General features: G+C 41.9%; 1 protein-coding gene across 5 annotated transcripts in view; it reads right to left on the reverse strand.

Annotated features, from left to right (window-relative positions):
* MTA1 (metastasis associated 1) overlaps positions 1 to 17,184 on the reverse strand; it is a 116,242-nt gene that overhangs the window by 77,296 nt on the left and 21,762 nt on the right. For all 5 annotated transcript variants that reach the window (XM_053474861.1, XM_053474860.1, XM_053474863.1 and 2 more), the window contains exons 4-7: positions 15,321 to 15,447; positions 14,963 to 15,026; positions 14,491 to 14,608; positions 7,650 to 7,752 (exon numbers count right to left, since the gene is read on the reverse strand). In XM_053474861.1, the coding sequence (XP_053330836.1) occupies positions 7,650 to 7,752; positions 14,491 to 14,608; positions 14,963 to 15,026; positions 15,321 to 15,447 (412 nt within the window). The remainder of the gene's footprint in view (positions 1 to 7,649; positions 7,753 to 14,490; positions 14,609 to 14,962; positions 15,027 to 15,320; positions 15,448 to 17,184) is intronic.

Here is a 17,184-nt window from a genome sequence, read left to right on the forward strand (position 1 = left end):
GGGATTAATTCCCGTTTTGTAAGGGGCTCTGCTGCTGGTGGTCTGCCTGGAAGCCCAGGCAAGCCAGCAACAGCAAAAACGAGCCCCCCCACAAGCTATTTGATGACTCTTGTAGGCATGGAAGCCTACAGCAGTCATCAGAGAGACTCCCCCCTGCAATGGCTGGTCTATAGACCAGCAATTGCGTCCCAGCTGCCAGAGGCAGCTTCAGGGACGGGGGAGAGGGTTCTTGGGTCTCCACATGAGTGTGGGGACCTGACAACACCCCCCCTGCTGCCTGATCGCTCCATGAGAGCGACAGTGCAGCGTTAACCCCTTCAATTCCACAATTGTGTATAACACATTCGTGGCATTGCAGGGGTTAACATTTGTCCCCACAAGCTTGTGGGGACTAAATATCAGTCAATGCTGTGCTCCAATGGAACATCAGCATTGAAAGCGTTAAAAAAAATATATATTAAAAAAAAAAACAAAAAAAAACCAACAGCACTGACCTGAAAGTCCAGGGTGCTTCCAGGTCAAATGCTGTGAGTTTAGTAAGTGGGCTGATGATGATCAGATCACTCCTAACTAGGGCTGCAACAACTAATCGATAAAATCGATTTGAACCGTTTGAGCGACTCACAGCAGCAGCTCCTACTTACCAGTCCCTCCCTGTAATCACTGTGACAACTGGCCCCGCCCCTTCCTTCTCCCAGAAGGCCAGAACCACATGGCTGTGACACTCACCTAACTGTAAGTATAAAATTAATATTTGGGCTACTGAAAGTTAGGGGAGGTGGGGGTTAATTTAGGGGCAGTTATGGTTAATGGGGTGTTTAGGGGCAGCTATGGTTAATGGGGTGTTTAGGGTTAATTTAGGAGCAGCTGTGGTTAATGGGGTGTTTGGGGTTAATTTGAGGCAGTTGTGGTTAATGGTGTGTTTAGGGTTAATTTAGGGGCTGTTGTGGTTGACAGGGTCTTTAGGGTTAATTTAGGGGATACTGTGGTTAATGTGGTGTTTAGGGTTAATTTAGGGGCAGTTATGGTTAATGGGGTGTTTAGGGTTAATTTAATGATGAGGACTGAGGGTTAATTTGATTAATTTAATAAAGTTAACTTAAGGTGCAGTTAGAGATAAAGGGGGGCAAACTAAGGGGAATCTAAATCCTTGGGGCAGTGAAGATTAACCCTGTACTTATTTATAAAAGTATAGTGTCAGTGTGCTGTGAACAGGTCTGTGACTATGAGGTGACTATGAGATATCTGGGGGGTATAAGGTATATCTGGGGAGGACTGAGTGATATATCTGGGGGTATAAGGCATATACATTATATAAGGCATATGTGGGGAGGGCAGTGTGGCATGTCTGGGGAGGACGGAGTGGTGTATCAGGGTGTATAAGGCATATCTGGGGCCACAGTGGCATATCTGGGGGTAGAGTGGAGTGGCATATGTGGGGAGGGCAGCGTGGCATGTCTGGGAGGCAGTGTGGCATGTCTGGGGAGGATGGAGTGGTGTATCAGGGGGTATAAGGCGTATCAGGCACAGTGGCATATGTGGGGGTGGAGTGGCATATGTGGGAGGCAGCGTGGAGTGGCATATGTGGGAGGCAGAGTGGAGTGGTATATGTGGGAGGCAGTGTGGAATGGTATATGTGGGAGGCAGCGTGGAGTGGTATATGTGGGAGGCAGGGACGGGGGAGAGGGTTCTTGGGTCTCCACATGAGTGTGGGGACCTGACAACACCCCCCCTGCTGCCTGATCGCTCCATGAGAGCGACAGTGCAGCGTTAACCCCTTCAATTCCACAATTGTGTATAACACATTCGTGGCATTGCAAGGGTTAACATTTGTCCCCACAAGCTTGTGGGGACTAAATATCAGTCAATGCTGTGCTCCAATGGAACATCAGCATTGAAAGCGTTAAAAAAAATATATATTAAAAAAAAAAACAAAAAAAAACCAACAGCACTGACCTGAAAGTCCAGGGTGCTTCCAGGTCAAATGCTGTGAGTTTAGTAAGTGGGCTGATGATGATCAGATCACTCCTAACTAGGGCTGCAACAACTAATCGATAAAATCGATTTGAACCGTTTGAGCGACTCACAGCAGCAGCTCCTACTTACCAGTCCCTCCCTGTAATCACTGTGACAACTGGCCCCGCCCCTTCCTTCTCCCAGAAGGCCAGAACCACATGGCTGTGACACTCACCTAACTGTAAGTATAAAATTAATATTTGGGCTACTGAAAGTTAGGGGAGGTGGGGGTTAATTTAGGGGCAGTTATGGTTAATGGGGTGTTTAGGGGCAGCTATGGTTAATGGGGTGTTTAGGGTTAATTTAGGAGCAGCTGTGGTTAATGGGGTGTTTGGGGTTAATTTGAGGCAGTTGTGGTTAATGGTGTGTTTAGGGTTAATTTAGGGGCTGTTGTGGTTGACAGGGTCTTTAGGGTTAATTTAGGGGATACTGTGGTTAATGTGGTGTTTAGGGTTAATTTAGGGGCAGTTATGGTTAATGGGGTGTTTAGGGTTAATTTAATGATGAGGACTGAGGGTTAATTTGATTAATTTAATAAAGTTAACTTAAGGTGCAGTTAGAGATAAAGGGGGGCAAACTAAGGGGAATCTAAATCCTTGGGGCAGTGAAGATTAACCCTGTACTTATTTATAAAAGTATAGTGTCAGTGTGCTGTGAACAGGTCTGTGACTATGAGGTGACTATGAGATATCTGGGGGGTATAAGGTATATCTGGGGAGGACTGAGTGATATATCTGGGGGTATAAGGCATATACATTATATAAGGCATATGTGGGGAGGGCAGTGTGGCATGTCTGGGGAGGACGGAGTGGTGTATCAGGGTGTATAAGGCATATCTGGGGCCACAGTGGCATATCTGGGGGTAGAGTGGAGTGGCATATGTGGGGAGGGCAGCGTGGCATGTCTGGGAGGCAGTGTGGCATGTCTGGGGAGGATGGAGTGGTGTATCAGGGGGTATAAGGCGTATCAGGCACAGTGGCATATGTGGGGGTGGAGTGGCATATGTGGGAGGCAGCGTGGAGTGGCATATGTGGGAGGCAGAGTGGAGTGGCATATGTGGGAGGCAGTGTGGAATGGTATATGTGGGAGGCAGCGTGGAGTGGTATATGTGGGAGGCAGCGTGGAGTGGAATATGTGGGAGGTAGTGTGGAGTGGTATATGTGGGAGGCAGCGTGGAGTGGTATATGTGGGAGGCAGCGTGGAGTGGTATATGTGGCAGGCAGCGTGGAGTGGTATATGTGGGAGGCAGCGTGGAGTGGTATATGTGGCAGGCAGCGTGGAGTGGTATATATGGGAGGCAGCGTGGAGTGGTATATATGGGAGGCAGCGTGGAGTGGTATATATGGGAGGCAGCGTGGAGTGGTATATATGGGAGGCAGCGTGGAATGGTATTTGTGGGAGGCAGCGTGGAATGGTATTTGTGGGAGGCAGCGTGGAGTGGTATATGTGGGAGGCAGCATGGAGTGGTATATGTGGGAGGCAGCGTGGCATGTCTGGGAGGCAGCGTGGCAAGCCTGGGCTCAAATGTGCATCAATTGGGGGGGCTGGTTGGGAAATAAAGAGAAGAAATGCATTTTATCAAAGTTTTTTTTATTCTGCTGTTTGTATTTAACATCATTTGTTTATTAAATTATTTTAAATAAATGAAAAATTTACATTCATTTTTTTATCCGATTAATCGATTAAATCGACAAAATAATCGGCCAACTAATCGATTATGAAAATAATAGTTAGTTGCAGCCCTACTCCTAACCAACTGTTAGTTTAAAAAAAAATCCTGGCTCCTAACTTTTTTAGCTGGCGTCTAGATTCACAACAAATTTGTCAAGCCCTGGGCTAAAAGTTAGGTGTTCATTTTCTTTTGTACGTTTTGTAGGGTTTAAATATCCAACACATGTATCCCTTTGTTTGGCAAAAGTGCACAGTATCAATATGTAGAAATGTTTTCACATAGGATTTCTTCTACTCAACAGGTGCCACTACTGAAAAATAATCCAGATAGAGATAGATAGATATATATACATATATATATATATATAAATATATATAAATATATATATATAAAACATACACTCACTGCCCACTTTTTAGGTACACTTTGCTAGATGGTTGTGCGTGAAAATCTTAGTAGATCAGAAGTTTCTGAAACACTCAGACCAGCCCTTCTGGCACCAACAACCATGCCATGTTCAAAGTCACTTGAATCCCCTTTCTTCCCCATTCTGATGCTCGGTTTGAACTTCACCAAAAACATCTCTTTGCTTTTTATATTCCGTGTGGTATTTGCATCAACTGAGACCACTGAACAACCCGTACACGCTGACATTTAAGTAATTTTTTTTTATCTTGTGGATTCTATATTATATAAAGCGCTAAGTTAGAGGAACTCTTTCTTTTCTATTGCTTGACAATACCATGATCGTGTCATACACAATTGCGGCATTGAAGGGGTTAACGCTGCACCATCACCCTTTATGGAGGGATCGGGCAGCAGAGGAGGATTGGGGCTGGTCTCCACACTTTTGTGGAGACAGAGACTGTCTCTGAAGCTGCCCATGGCAGCTGGGTCACCATCGCCAGTAAACCGGCAATTACGGGCAGGAGCCTCTTTAATTTAGGGGTATTAACCCTTAAAATACAGCAGCATTTAAGAGCTTAACACTGCACTGTCACTCTCATGGAGCAGTCGTGCAGCAAACCCCCTTCCCTGAAGCTGCCTGTGGTTTACCAGCAATTGCATGTTGAGCCTGCAGAGTGATCAAAGGCTTGGTGTAGCTGTGCTGGTCTGCCCAGACACTTGGACAGGCAGTAGCAGCACCCCCAGCGATCACCACGATTATGGCGACGTGGGGACAATTGTTTTGCTTGAACTGATCAGCCCACTTGGGCATTACATACCTGGTACGTCACCAGACACATAGGGGTTAAAAATTTAAATTATATTTTCTAGTCTCATTACTGGTACAATAAAGACATGCATTACACATTTTGCTTTTGGACATATCAGATAGTTAAATGATGTCCATTATAGGTGCTTGGTCTTAGATACTGCCTTCATCGCAGGCATCTTTTTAAAAATTAAAAAACAAAAAATCATAAAAAACCTCAGCTAAAAACTCACTTTTTACGTGAACCAGAAACCACAACACAATCAATTTGACCTCTGTCCACGGTAAGGTCACATTGCCGCCTGTGGCTGTAGCAGACTGCATCAGGTATAGATAATATAGAAAAGGCCAACCTAATATCTAAGATGTGCAATTGCATGTTAAGGCGGTAAGAACAAGTAACCAAGACAACAATTGTAGAAAAACTACTAGTGTTTTTTGATCTTTATAAAATGTGTGTCAGATTCCCTTCCTAAACATTGTGTTTTTCCCTAAATTCCGTTATATCTTTCTTACGTTTCTTATGAGACCTCTCTATAACCTTGCGTTACATTATTTGCGCCCTTTGGATTAATAGAATTTATCCTTTGTGATAAAGATGACTTGGCACCTGGAAACGCATACATGTCTATAATAAACCCTATATCGGTGTTTATCTATAGAACTTTTGACTGGGGGTGACTTCAGTCTTAACTGGGATTTGGTTCAAGAGGAAAGAGAATCAAGCTCACCATTTTGTTGTAAAGTAGATCTAAATATCATCTTGTTTATTCCCGGCCTCCTCCTGAACCTCAGTTGCAGATATTCCTTTCTCTAGTGGACAACTGGACAGTCATTATGTTATTTAAGTTATATAAAACACCACAGTTTGGTACAGACCAAAAAGTGGTTAAAAGTGTAAAGAGGAAGACAGAAGCATACATATTTCAGTGGTTGTTCTAATTTTCAGAATATGCTGGTAGCTGGTCTAAACAGTATGAGGGCCATATTGTGGAATTATATTGACATATTAATTTAAAAAAAAATAAAAAGGACTTTTCTTAGCTTCTACTTCAGGAAATTATGTTCTGATATTTACATTACCATATACAATTTAAATACAAATGAAGAAAGTAGGATCTGAAAAAAAAAAAAGTTTCAGATCTTAAGCATCTGATTTGCCCAATCACATACCGTGTGTTAATTGACCTGTTGACATTAAATAGGGATTTTTTTTTTGACAGATAAAAATACAATAGAGCGATAGCATTGGGAGGCACTGTGTCAATATTGTGTGGCTAGCTTGGATAGAGAGATCTTCTCCAACAGTGTAGGAGGTACACAAATGCTTGATTAGGACCTCTTATCATGTGGGGCGCTACTAGAAAAAAAAATCTAAAGAGTCCAGCTTTGCTCAAGGTACCACATAATCTCCCTGTTAATCACAGATCAGAAGCTTTTTGCCAAGGCTCTGGTACAGAGGCTTAAATCTTCTTAGCCATGCCTTGTATACCCAGAACAACTCAAATCCACCCCTGGTCAGGAAGCCAGAGACAATACAGCAATCTTTTTTACCTTATAGGGCAAAAAAGACCTCACAAGTCTCTTATAACAAAAATACATTTGACAGGGTCATGAATGCACTCCCAACCATTTGACAAACATAGGAGCCCTTCCTTTATAACCAACATCTGTAAAACTTGCTGCCCAAACCTTTAACAATAGGTAAATTTGCTGTCCCCTCAAAATAACTCAACACACAGCCATTAATGTCTAAACCTTGGCAACAAAAGGGAGTACACCCCTAAGTGGAAATGTCCAAATTGGGCCCAAAGTGTCAATATTTTGTGTGGCCACCATTAGTTTCCAGTGCTGCCTAAACCCTCTTGGGCATGGAGTTCACCAGAGCTTCACAGGTTGCCACTGGAGTCCTCTTCCGCTCCTCCATGACGACATCACAGAGCTGGTGGATGTTGGAGACCTTGCACCCCCCCACCTTCCGTTTGAGGATGCCCCACAGATGCCCAATTGGGTTTAGGTCTCGAGACATGCCTGGCCAGTCCATCACCTTTACCCTCAGCTTCTTTAGCAAGGTAGTGGTCGTTTTGGAGGTGTGTTTGGGGCGTTATGTTGGAATACTGCCCTGCTGCCCAGTCTCCGAAGGGAGGGGATCACGTCTGCTTCAGTATGTCACAGTACATGTTGGCATTCCTGGTTCCCTCAATGAACTGTAGCTCCCCAGTGCCGGCAGGTGTACTCACTTTTGTGAGATACTGATTATATAATTATTGTGATGTCGTAAACCCCAGGGAGAGGATTAGTTTGGCATTTGGGTACAGGTACTATGCAGATCATACATATGGGTATCCATATCCATGCTGACTTTTCCCAAGAGGCTAGAAGTCTGCAGGATCTGATCCTATGGGGCCTGCATCAGGCACAGGTGCTGGTCAATAAAAGCCCCTGGAACCTGATGATCAGAGAGACTGTTGGGGGAAGCGGAAGCTCCCCTGTGCTGGACCAGCATAGTATAGTTAGAGAGGGCTCCAACTGGGAGCTAGGTTGTTTCTTTTGATGATTTTGTTTTGGGGTGTTTAGTTTGAACAGTTAAAATTAAAGCACTGTTTTGCTGCAAGTTGGTGTTCCTGAGCCTGACTGACCTAGAGGACTGTGCTTAAGACCCATAACTGATATTTTATGGCACTCATGCTACAGGGTTTTTCACAATATATACACATATATATTATATAAAAATAATTTTCTTACCGTGCTACTACCAAAAATTGGTCTATCTGTTTATCTGTGAGGGGGTTGCTGGCTTCCCACACTTTTGTTTCAAGGTTACTTTGAACTCTACCATCTTCCATACCTGCAGAAACAAAGAACGAATTACTTAATGCTTTCTAAAACATACAAAATATTTTCATCTGAAAAAATGAAGAACATTTTACATAGCCAAACCTCCTTTCACATAACATAAAAAGCAGAGTTTCACCAAAAAATAAATATATTTTCAATTTTAAAAAAATAAGTACAGGCTCTTCCCAGACTATGTACCTCATTGGCTAGTCTTCTGAGCCACATATTTACAAACTCTGTTAATAACCTAGTCTCGATTAAGAATATTTAATTTATTTGTCGTTTATAAATCGGCAGCTTTTATTACATACAGGAATGTCTTTGTCTACTACTTCTCATAACAGCCTCACTAAAATGAATGTATATTAAAGTACTTTGACATGTATGTAACTGGGGAACAAAAAACCCCCCAAACTAAATAACCTTCTAAAAAAGGTTCAGAGCACCTCTGAACTTCCTGCCAGATATGGTTGCTCCAAGTTGCAAGTTACTAGGGGGAAAGCACTCCCATTGAAAGCAATTGAAGCATCAAAAGAACATGCATACTGGGGTCTCAGGTTCCCCTACAATTCTTCGAGAGCCAGCAACGGAGCTAGTAGAAGTTCCGCAGCAATGCATGTGCATTGCCGAGCAAGAGAAGCAATTTACCAAATAAAACTCAAGGCAAGGAGCTGGGGAAAAGACAGGTGTATAGATGGTTCTAATGTGCGCATAGACTCCATGCGCAATCCGCATTGTACAATTACATACATTTTATTTATGTTGTGTTTACTAAGGGTGTTTGAAGCTTTTCATAATATTTTTTATTTTTACTTATCTGGTTTCGCATTTATGAAGAAAAGAAAATCACATTTTACCTTTATATCATGAGATATGCTGCATAATAAAATGGGGCTACATACATCTGTAAATGATAGTAATCATGTAATTGCTTGTTCAACCATATATTTAAAAGGAAAGCCCTATCTGCACATGGAAAACTATATATAAATCATTAGGCTATACTAAACATAAAAAATGGGAACCATTGAACTGGCTTGTTAAATCAGCATAGGTAATTTAACTGCACAAGATGCAGTGTTTGGTGAAATCCCATAGCTCCAATTCAATTATTTGGCATGTGAATTACATTTACACTGTGTTGTACACTCAAGGGCAACGAAGATTTTAATTTTTGTGATATTGAATTCAGTTATTCAGGAACAGACCATTCATGTAGGGCTGCAACTAACGATTATTTTAATAATCGATTAGTTGGCCGATTATTTTTTCGATTAATCGGATAAAAAAATACATTATTTTAAATTGAAGAAAATTTGCAATAAAAAACATACAATTTACACTTTCATCTCTTTATTGCAATGGCCTCTCTATTCACCTTCTTATTTTACTGACATAATAATAAAAGCTACAAGAACCCAAACACTGTTTCTCAAACTAGGTTTTAATACAAAGTTATTAGTAAATATTAATTCACATGTTAACTATTTTTCATATTTAATAAAAACTGAGAAAAAAGCCTTGTTTAAATTTTTTTTATTTACCAAACTGACCCCAGTTATGCACATCTGACCCCCAGCTTGCCACTCTGCCCCCATATATGCCTTATACCTCTTATATGCCAGATTCCACTGTGCCCCCTGATATGCCACTGTGCCCCCTGATATGCCTTATACTCCTTATATGCCAGTGATATGCAACTGAGCCCCCTGATATACCTTTTACCCCCTGATATGCCTAATATCGATATGCCTTATACCCCCTATATGCCCTGAAATTCATAATACCCCCATACACCACTCTGGCTCCTCCCCCTCCCATACACCACTCTGGCTCCTCCCATACTCCACTCTGCCTCCTCCCCCTCCCATACATCACTTTGGCTCCTCCCCCTCCCATACATCACTTTGCCTCTTCCCCCCTCCCATACTCCACTCTGCCTCCTGTGAACCTCCGTTGCTAACAAGACACCAGGGACCCGGGTAGAGAGGCAGAGTGGCGTATGGGAGGGGGAGGAGCCAGAGTGGTGTATGGGAGGGTGGCTCACATACTCCCCTCTGACTCCTCCCCCCTCCCATACATCACTCTGCCTCTCTACCCGGCTCCATTACTGACAGGCACTTTCACTGCAGCTTCATAGAAGCCTCAGTGTAAGTGAAGGGCAGTAACGGAGTCTGTCTGTGCGATGCAGACCCTCACCGGCTGACAGAGGATGATTAATCGAATATATGAGGGGAATCCAGGTCCCCTGCAGCGTTGCGAGGGATCTGGATTCTAGTGTTATAATCCGATCTCTGTTTGAGGTCGGATTATATAAGGCAGAAGAGTTTTTCAGAGCATTTGCTCTGAAAAAAACCTCTCTTTATAATCGATAAAAATATATTCGATTAATCGATAATGAAAATCGTTGACAATGATTTTCATTATCGATTTTATCAATTAGTTGTTTCAGCCCTACATTCATGTGTACAATAAGTGAAAGGTCACATGCAGTGAAGGAAAAAATTAGTTGATCCCCTGCTGATGTTGTACGTTTGCCCAATGACAAAGACATGATCAGTTATAAATTGATTTGCAGAACATGTACTTGGTGGCAAAACCCTAGTTGGCAATCACAAAGGTCAGACATCTCCTGCAGTTGGCCACCAGGTTTGCACTTCGGGAGGGATTTTGTTCCACTCCTCTTTGCAGATCCTCTCCAAGTCATTAAGGTTTTGAGGATGAAGTTTGGCAACTCAAACCGTCAGCTCCCTCCACAGATTTTCTATGGGATTAAGGTCTGGAGACTGGCTAGGCCACTCCAGGACCTTAACATGCTTCATCTTGAGCCACTCTTTGGCCGTGTGTTTTTGGGCCATTGTCATGCTGGAATACCCATCCACGATCCATTTTTAATGCCCTGGCTGTGGGAAGGAGGTTCTCACCCCATACATCACCCTTTTGATGTAGTGAAGTTGTCCCGTCCTCTTAGCAGAAAAACACCTCCAAATCATAATGTTTCCACCTCCATGTTCGACGGTGGGGATGGTGTTCCTGGGGTCATAGGCAGCATTCCTCCTCCAAACACAGCGAGTTGAGTTGATGCCAAATAGCTCGATTTTGGTTTCATCTGACCACCATATTTTCACCCAGTTCTCCAGACGGTGGTAAGAAAATGATCACTAGGACCAGAGAACTACAATGATCCAAGCTCTGCTAGCATCATATATCATATTTTGTGATCCCAGGAAACATCCTGAGGGCAGGGTCAAATTGTCTCAGCTGTCATAATATGCTGAACCCCCTACTCCCATCCCACTGGTCAGGTGACAGGAAAAGGGCAACCGGGGGAGGAAATTAAAAGGTGAGCAATTGGTATTGAGACAGTCTGTCAAAAAGACAACCTCGAGGCTCCAAGAAAATATGGTATAGGGCTGCAACTAACGATTATTTTCATAATCGATTAGTTGGCCGATTATTTTGCCGATTAATCGGATAAAAAAAAATGAATGTGAATTTTTCATTTATTTAAAATAATTTAATAAACAAACGATGTTAAATACAAACAGCAGAATAAAAAAAACTTTGATAAAATGCATTTCTTGTCTTTATTTCCCAACCAGCCCCCCCAATTTATGCACATTTGAGCCCAGGCTTGCCATGCTGCCTCCCACATATGCCACTCCACGCTGCCTCCCACATATGCCACTCCACGCTGCCTCCCACATATGCCACTCCACGCTGCCTCCCACATATGCCACTCCACGCTGCCTCCCACATATGCCACTCCACGCTGCCTCCCACATATCCCACTCCACGCTGCCTCCCACATATCCCACTCCACGCTGCCTCCCACATATCCCACTCCACGCTGCCTCCCACATATGCCACTCCACGCTGCCTCCCACATATGCCACTCCACGCTGCCTCCCACATATGCCACTCCACGCTGCCTCCCACATATACCACTCCACGCTGCCTCCCACATATGCCACTCCACTGTACCCCCACATATGCCACTCCACACTGCCTCCCACATATGCCATTGCCACGCTGCCTCCCATATATGCCACTCCACCCCCACATATGCCACTGTGCCTGATATGCCTTATACCCCCTGATACACCACTCCATCCTCCCCAGACATGCCACGCTGCCCTCCCCACATATGCCACTCCACTCTACCCCAGATATGCCACTGTGGCCTCAGATATGCCTTATACCCCCTGATACACCACTCCGTCCTCCCCAGACATGCCACACTGCCCTCCCCACATATGCCTTATATAATGTATATGCCTTATACCCCCAGATATGTCACTCAGTCCTCCCCAGATATGCCTTATACCCCCCCCCGATATCTCATAGTCCCCCCAGAGAGTCACAGACCTGTTCGCATCACACTGACACCATACTTTTATAAATAAGTACTGGGTTAATCTTCACTGTCCCCAGGATTTAGATTCCCCTTAATTTGCCCCCCTTTATCTCTAACTGCACCTTAAGTTAACTTTATTAAATTAATCAAATTAACCCTCAGTCCTCATCATTAAATTAACCCTAAACACCCCATTAACCATAACTACCCCTAAATTAACCCTAAACACCCCATCAACCACAGCATCCCCTAAATTAACCCTAAACACCCCATTAACCATAACTGCCCCTTAATTAACCCTAAACACCCCATTAACCACAGCTGCTCCTAAATTAACCCTAAACACCCCATTAACCATAGCTGCCCCTAAACACCCTATTAACCATAACTGCCCCTAAATTAACCCCCACCTCCCCTAACTTTCAGTAGCCCAAATATTAATTTTATACTTACAGTTAGAGGAGTGTCACAGCCATGTGGTTCTGGCCTTCTGGGAGAAGGAAGGGGCGGGCCAGTCGTCACACTGATTACAGCGAGGGACTGGTAAGTAGGAGCTGCTGCTGTGAGTCAGACTAAACGGATTATATAATGAGGGGTATTTTTCAGAGTGTTTGCTCTGAAAAAACCCTCATTTTATAATCGATAATCGATTCAACTAATCGATAATGAAATTCGTTGGCAACGGATTTTATTATCGATTTTATCGATTAGTTGTTGCAGCCCCAATATGGTATGATACTTTGTATCTCTGTTATTTTTGAAACTGCTATGTACTTGTACCCCTTATGTCTATGTCTCTGTATAACAGCACTGGGACCTATTTTATACTCAGATCAAATATTTTTCATCAGTTCTGTCTTTGTTCTTTAATCGACTTCAGCCTAGAGCGATTTTTTTTTATAAATGATTTTATGAAACATAGGTCATGTCAAAGTAATTTAATTGCATTCTACAAAGAAGTAAGTAGAAGTCTAGATCAGGGTGTTGCAGTGGATGTAATCTACTTGGATTTTGCCAAAGCGTTTGACATGGTTCCACACAAGAGGTTAGCATTCAAACTGAAAGAAATTGGTCTACATGCAAATTTTTGTTCTTTGGTTGAACATTGGACTAGTGATAGAGTACAGAGAGTTGTTATAAAAGGCAAAGCTGGACAAAAGTGGGAAGTGGTGTCCCTCAGGTTTCTGTTCTGGGACCAATTTTATTAAACATATTTATAAATGACCTTGCAATAGGAATGTTTCCATGTTTGCAGATGACACTAAACTCTGTAAAGCAATACAATGTGAGCAGGATACTTTGCTGCAGAGGGATTTAGATAGACTGGGGGACTGGGCACACAAATGGCAGATGAAATTTAATGTAGATAAATGCAAAGTTATGCACTTCGAGGTAAGGAATGGACAAGCAACCTACACCCTAAACGGTAGTGAATTATGGATAACAACAAATGAGACAACAAACTAGGAAACAATGTGCAATGTCAGTCAGCAGTTGCCAAGGCCAGTAAGGTATTGTCATGTATAAAAAGGGGCATCAATTCGCAGGATAAAAATATAATTTTGCCTCTTTATAAATCAATGGTAAGACCACACCTTAAAATATACTGTGCAATTGTGGGCACCTATTCATATTATAGCACTGGAAAAGGAGGCGGGTTACGAAGAAAGGTTAATTAATTTAAATCTGTTTAGTTTAGAAAAACGCCTCATAGGGGATGTGATAGCATTAGATAAATATATTCGGGGTCAATACAAATCATTGTGTGGAAATCTGTTCATAAATAGGAGTATGCATAGGACACGTGGTCACGCATTTAGACTGGAAGAAAGGAGATTTAGAATAAGGCAAAGGAAAAGGGTTTTTTTTTTTTTACAGTAAGAACAATAAGGATGTGGAATTCTCTGCCTGCAGAGATAGTTTTATCAGAGTCTGTAGAGACATTTAAACAGCAACTGGGTGAATACTTGCAAAAACGTAATATTCAGGGATATAATTTTTTAATTATAGGGAAACATCATCTTGATCCAAGGAGAGATCTGACTGCCATTCTGGGGTCAAGGAGGATTGTGGATTGTTTTATGCTGGGAATTTTGGCGGTGATCATTTTTGGTTGCTTGGTGCCATACGGGGAAAGTGATAAACGCACCAGAAGTGCGTTTGTGGTTAACCCTTTCACACCCATACTCCACTTCACAGCTCAACCAATAGCCATATCCGTGACAACACCACTAAATTACAAAAACAGATTCAGCGTTTTCTAAAGCCTAGATGTACCTATCTACACACATTACAGGGTCGTCAGCCCATTTTCCGATGATTTATATGTATAAAATAACAAGGATAACAAACAAAAAAAAAGACATTTAATAATATAAAATAGCTCTTAACCTTCTTCCAGCAAATCGGTTATATCGGCTTGGTATCTATTGCCGACGCGTATCTCTCCCTTGTCTGCCAAGAGAGTCTTCTGCTGTGGATCATATACTAATGAGTAAAAGAAAAAATCCTAAAGAAAAGAAAACGGAAAAAAACGTTAGCTATTACGCTCCTCATAGGTACCAAAAAGTTGTTAAAATTATAAAAAAATATCCCGCTAAAGATAGTACCATAGTGGGACTGTGGGCAAGAGCCTTACAGCGGCTTGTACCTAAATACGTAATTCACAATCATAAAATACACTTGTGTATTACATTAATAAAATAAAAATTATGAGAAACCCTTTTTCATGGGCCCCCCAAACGGATCGATAGTACATTTGGCGAGTTCAAACTACAACTCTCCTGGGACTGTATCTGCAAACTTCTCCTTTAGCGAATAATCCCCAGAGTACATGAAAAAGGAATACAGAAACTAATCATACCTCTCGTTCTAAGTAAGATTTAAGCGATTCTGTCTCATTCAAGAGTGTAACACTGCATTTGCCCCTGAAAGATGAGGAAAAATACATTCAGCAATAGTTAAGCTTTGCATTTAATTTTTGACAAATGCCAAAATAACCAGGTAAATTGTTGGTTTTGTTACACATTCATATGTGCCACTGCCTAACTAGCTGCATAGTTCACTGCTAACAATTGCTTCAACTTTTTTTAAGTATAGAACAGTATGTAAGAAGATATGCCTTTATCTATGTACATACATATATGTACACCTGCACTGTTACAAGTATAGCTAAAACCTCAAAAAAAAAAAAAAAAAACAATGTAAGCCAAATACCTGACCTTATGTGAGTGGCTGGTAACGACTCAAGTTGTCGGGACAGGAACAACTCTCTGTGCCTTAACTGGTGCTTCAGCTTTTCAGGTAAATCCATCATTTCTGGATTTTCCATTTCTTCTTCCATTTCCCCTTAAAACAAATATCAGTTATAAGAGAGGATTATAATATATATATATATATATATATATATATATTTTTTTTTTTTTTAAGGACGAACTAAAACATTTTGTGCATTTTGCAACACACATAGGCATTCACGGGTCGAAAAGTTTATGTTAACACATATACACTTTTATCACGGCTGCCCCACATAGCAGGAACTACAACCTGCCAGCTCTCACCATGACGTATGGGGGGGGAACGGGACGGGACACGTGCATTAAAAGGTTAGTAGAAAAACAAGCCCGTAGGCTCACTCTTGCAGCAAGGCACAGAGCACCTACACTTTACCTCCAAACCTGTTCCCCCCACAACCCCAAAACACTCACTGTCACTGTGTTCCATTTAATATAAAAGGATTTATGTGAAACTATGCACACAATCGTACACATTGACAAAGTCTATAGCAGCCTAGAACACCAGTAGAGGCTACTCGTGCCAAACTCTACATTTCACACTAACATTAAACAACCGTATTTACATTTATCTGTATCTTAACCACTTCAGGACCGGCATTTGCATACCGTGTCTTCCATTGAAGACCGCGTTTTTTTTTTTAAAAAAAAATATTTTAATTCCGTGCTCATGATTCGCTTCAAAGCGATCCCGTGCACAGAATTGAGGGGGAGTGGCTGCAATTTCTGCTTCAAACGTGTAATATGCCTGAAGAAGAGATCTAGATAGTCTTGAAAGTCTGTAATCCGTTATACTTCAGTAAGCCCATCATTTATTAGTACACCAAATGTATTCTATGTGCTGACAGGGAACTTTCCTAAACAATTGTAGGGACCTCAGTTTTTTGGGAGGGAAAGAGCACATTTTTCAGAGCATGGGGCATCCACCCCCCTAATTATTGACTCACATATTTCAAACCAAATAGTAAAACTACCTTAATCTGTATAATTTTCTTAAAATCCCCTAGCCCCTTTAGTAAATATATCCTACAGACGTAGTTGTAGATGCATGTAAATTACACATAGGCCACGAGGGACACAGAATACAATACATCCCATCCACTTAAAGTGTGGCAATGAGCAAAATCTACTCTGCAACCAACAATGCTTCTGCACTGTGGTTTACATTCTGTAAGCCTCTTGACATTGTCACAACACCCCCACCCCCCGGCACGCCATCAATCGTTATGAATTTAGATTGCTACGTTATGGTTGGAGCAAAACCAAGACACTGACGAATTCTATTTTAACAAACCAATAGCAATATACAATTCACTCTATATACTAGAGAATAGGTCTGCAACTAACAATTATTTTCATAATCGATTAGTTGGCCAATTATTTTTTCGATTAATCGGATAAAGAAAATGTAAATTTTTCATTTATTTAAAATAATTTAACAAACAGGATGTTAAAAACAAACAGCAGAATAATAAAAAAAAAACTTTGATAAAAATGCATTTATTGTTTTTATTTCCCAACCTGCCCCTCCAGTTACGCACATCTGAGCCCAGACTTGCCACACTGCCTCCCCGATATGCCACCATGCCCCCTGATATGCCTTATACCCCCAGATATGTCACTCCGTCCTCCCTACAGCCAAATAGGCAAGCAGACAAAGATGAAACGCATTAAACAGAACAGCCGTGTAGGCAACTGAAATGCAAGGAGGGTCAGGGACTAAAGTATAACACGGTAAACCAGGAGAAAAACAGTTGGAAAACTAGAATAGAAACAGAATTAACAAAGGGAA

Source organism: Spea bombifrons, chromosome 9 (genome assembly GCF_027358695.1).
Source record: "Spea bombifrons isolate aSpeBom1 chromosome 9, aSpeBom1.2.pri, whole genome shotgun sequence".
Lineage (NCBI taxonomy): Eukaryota > Metazoa > Chordata > Amphibia > Anura > Pelobatidae > Spea > Spea bombifrons.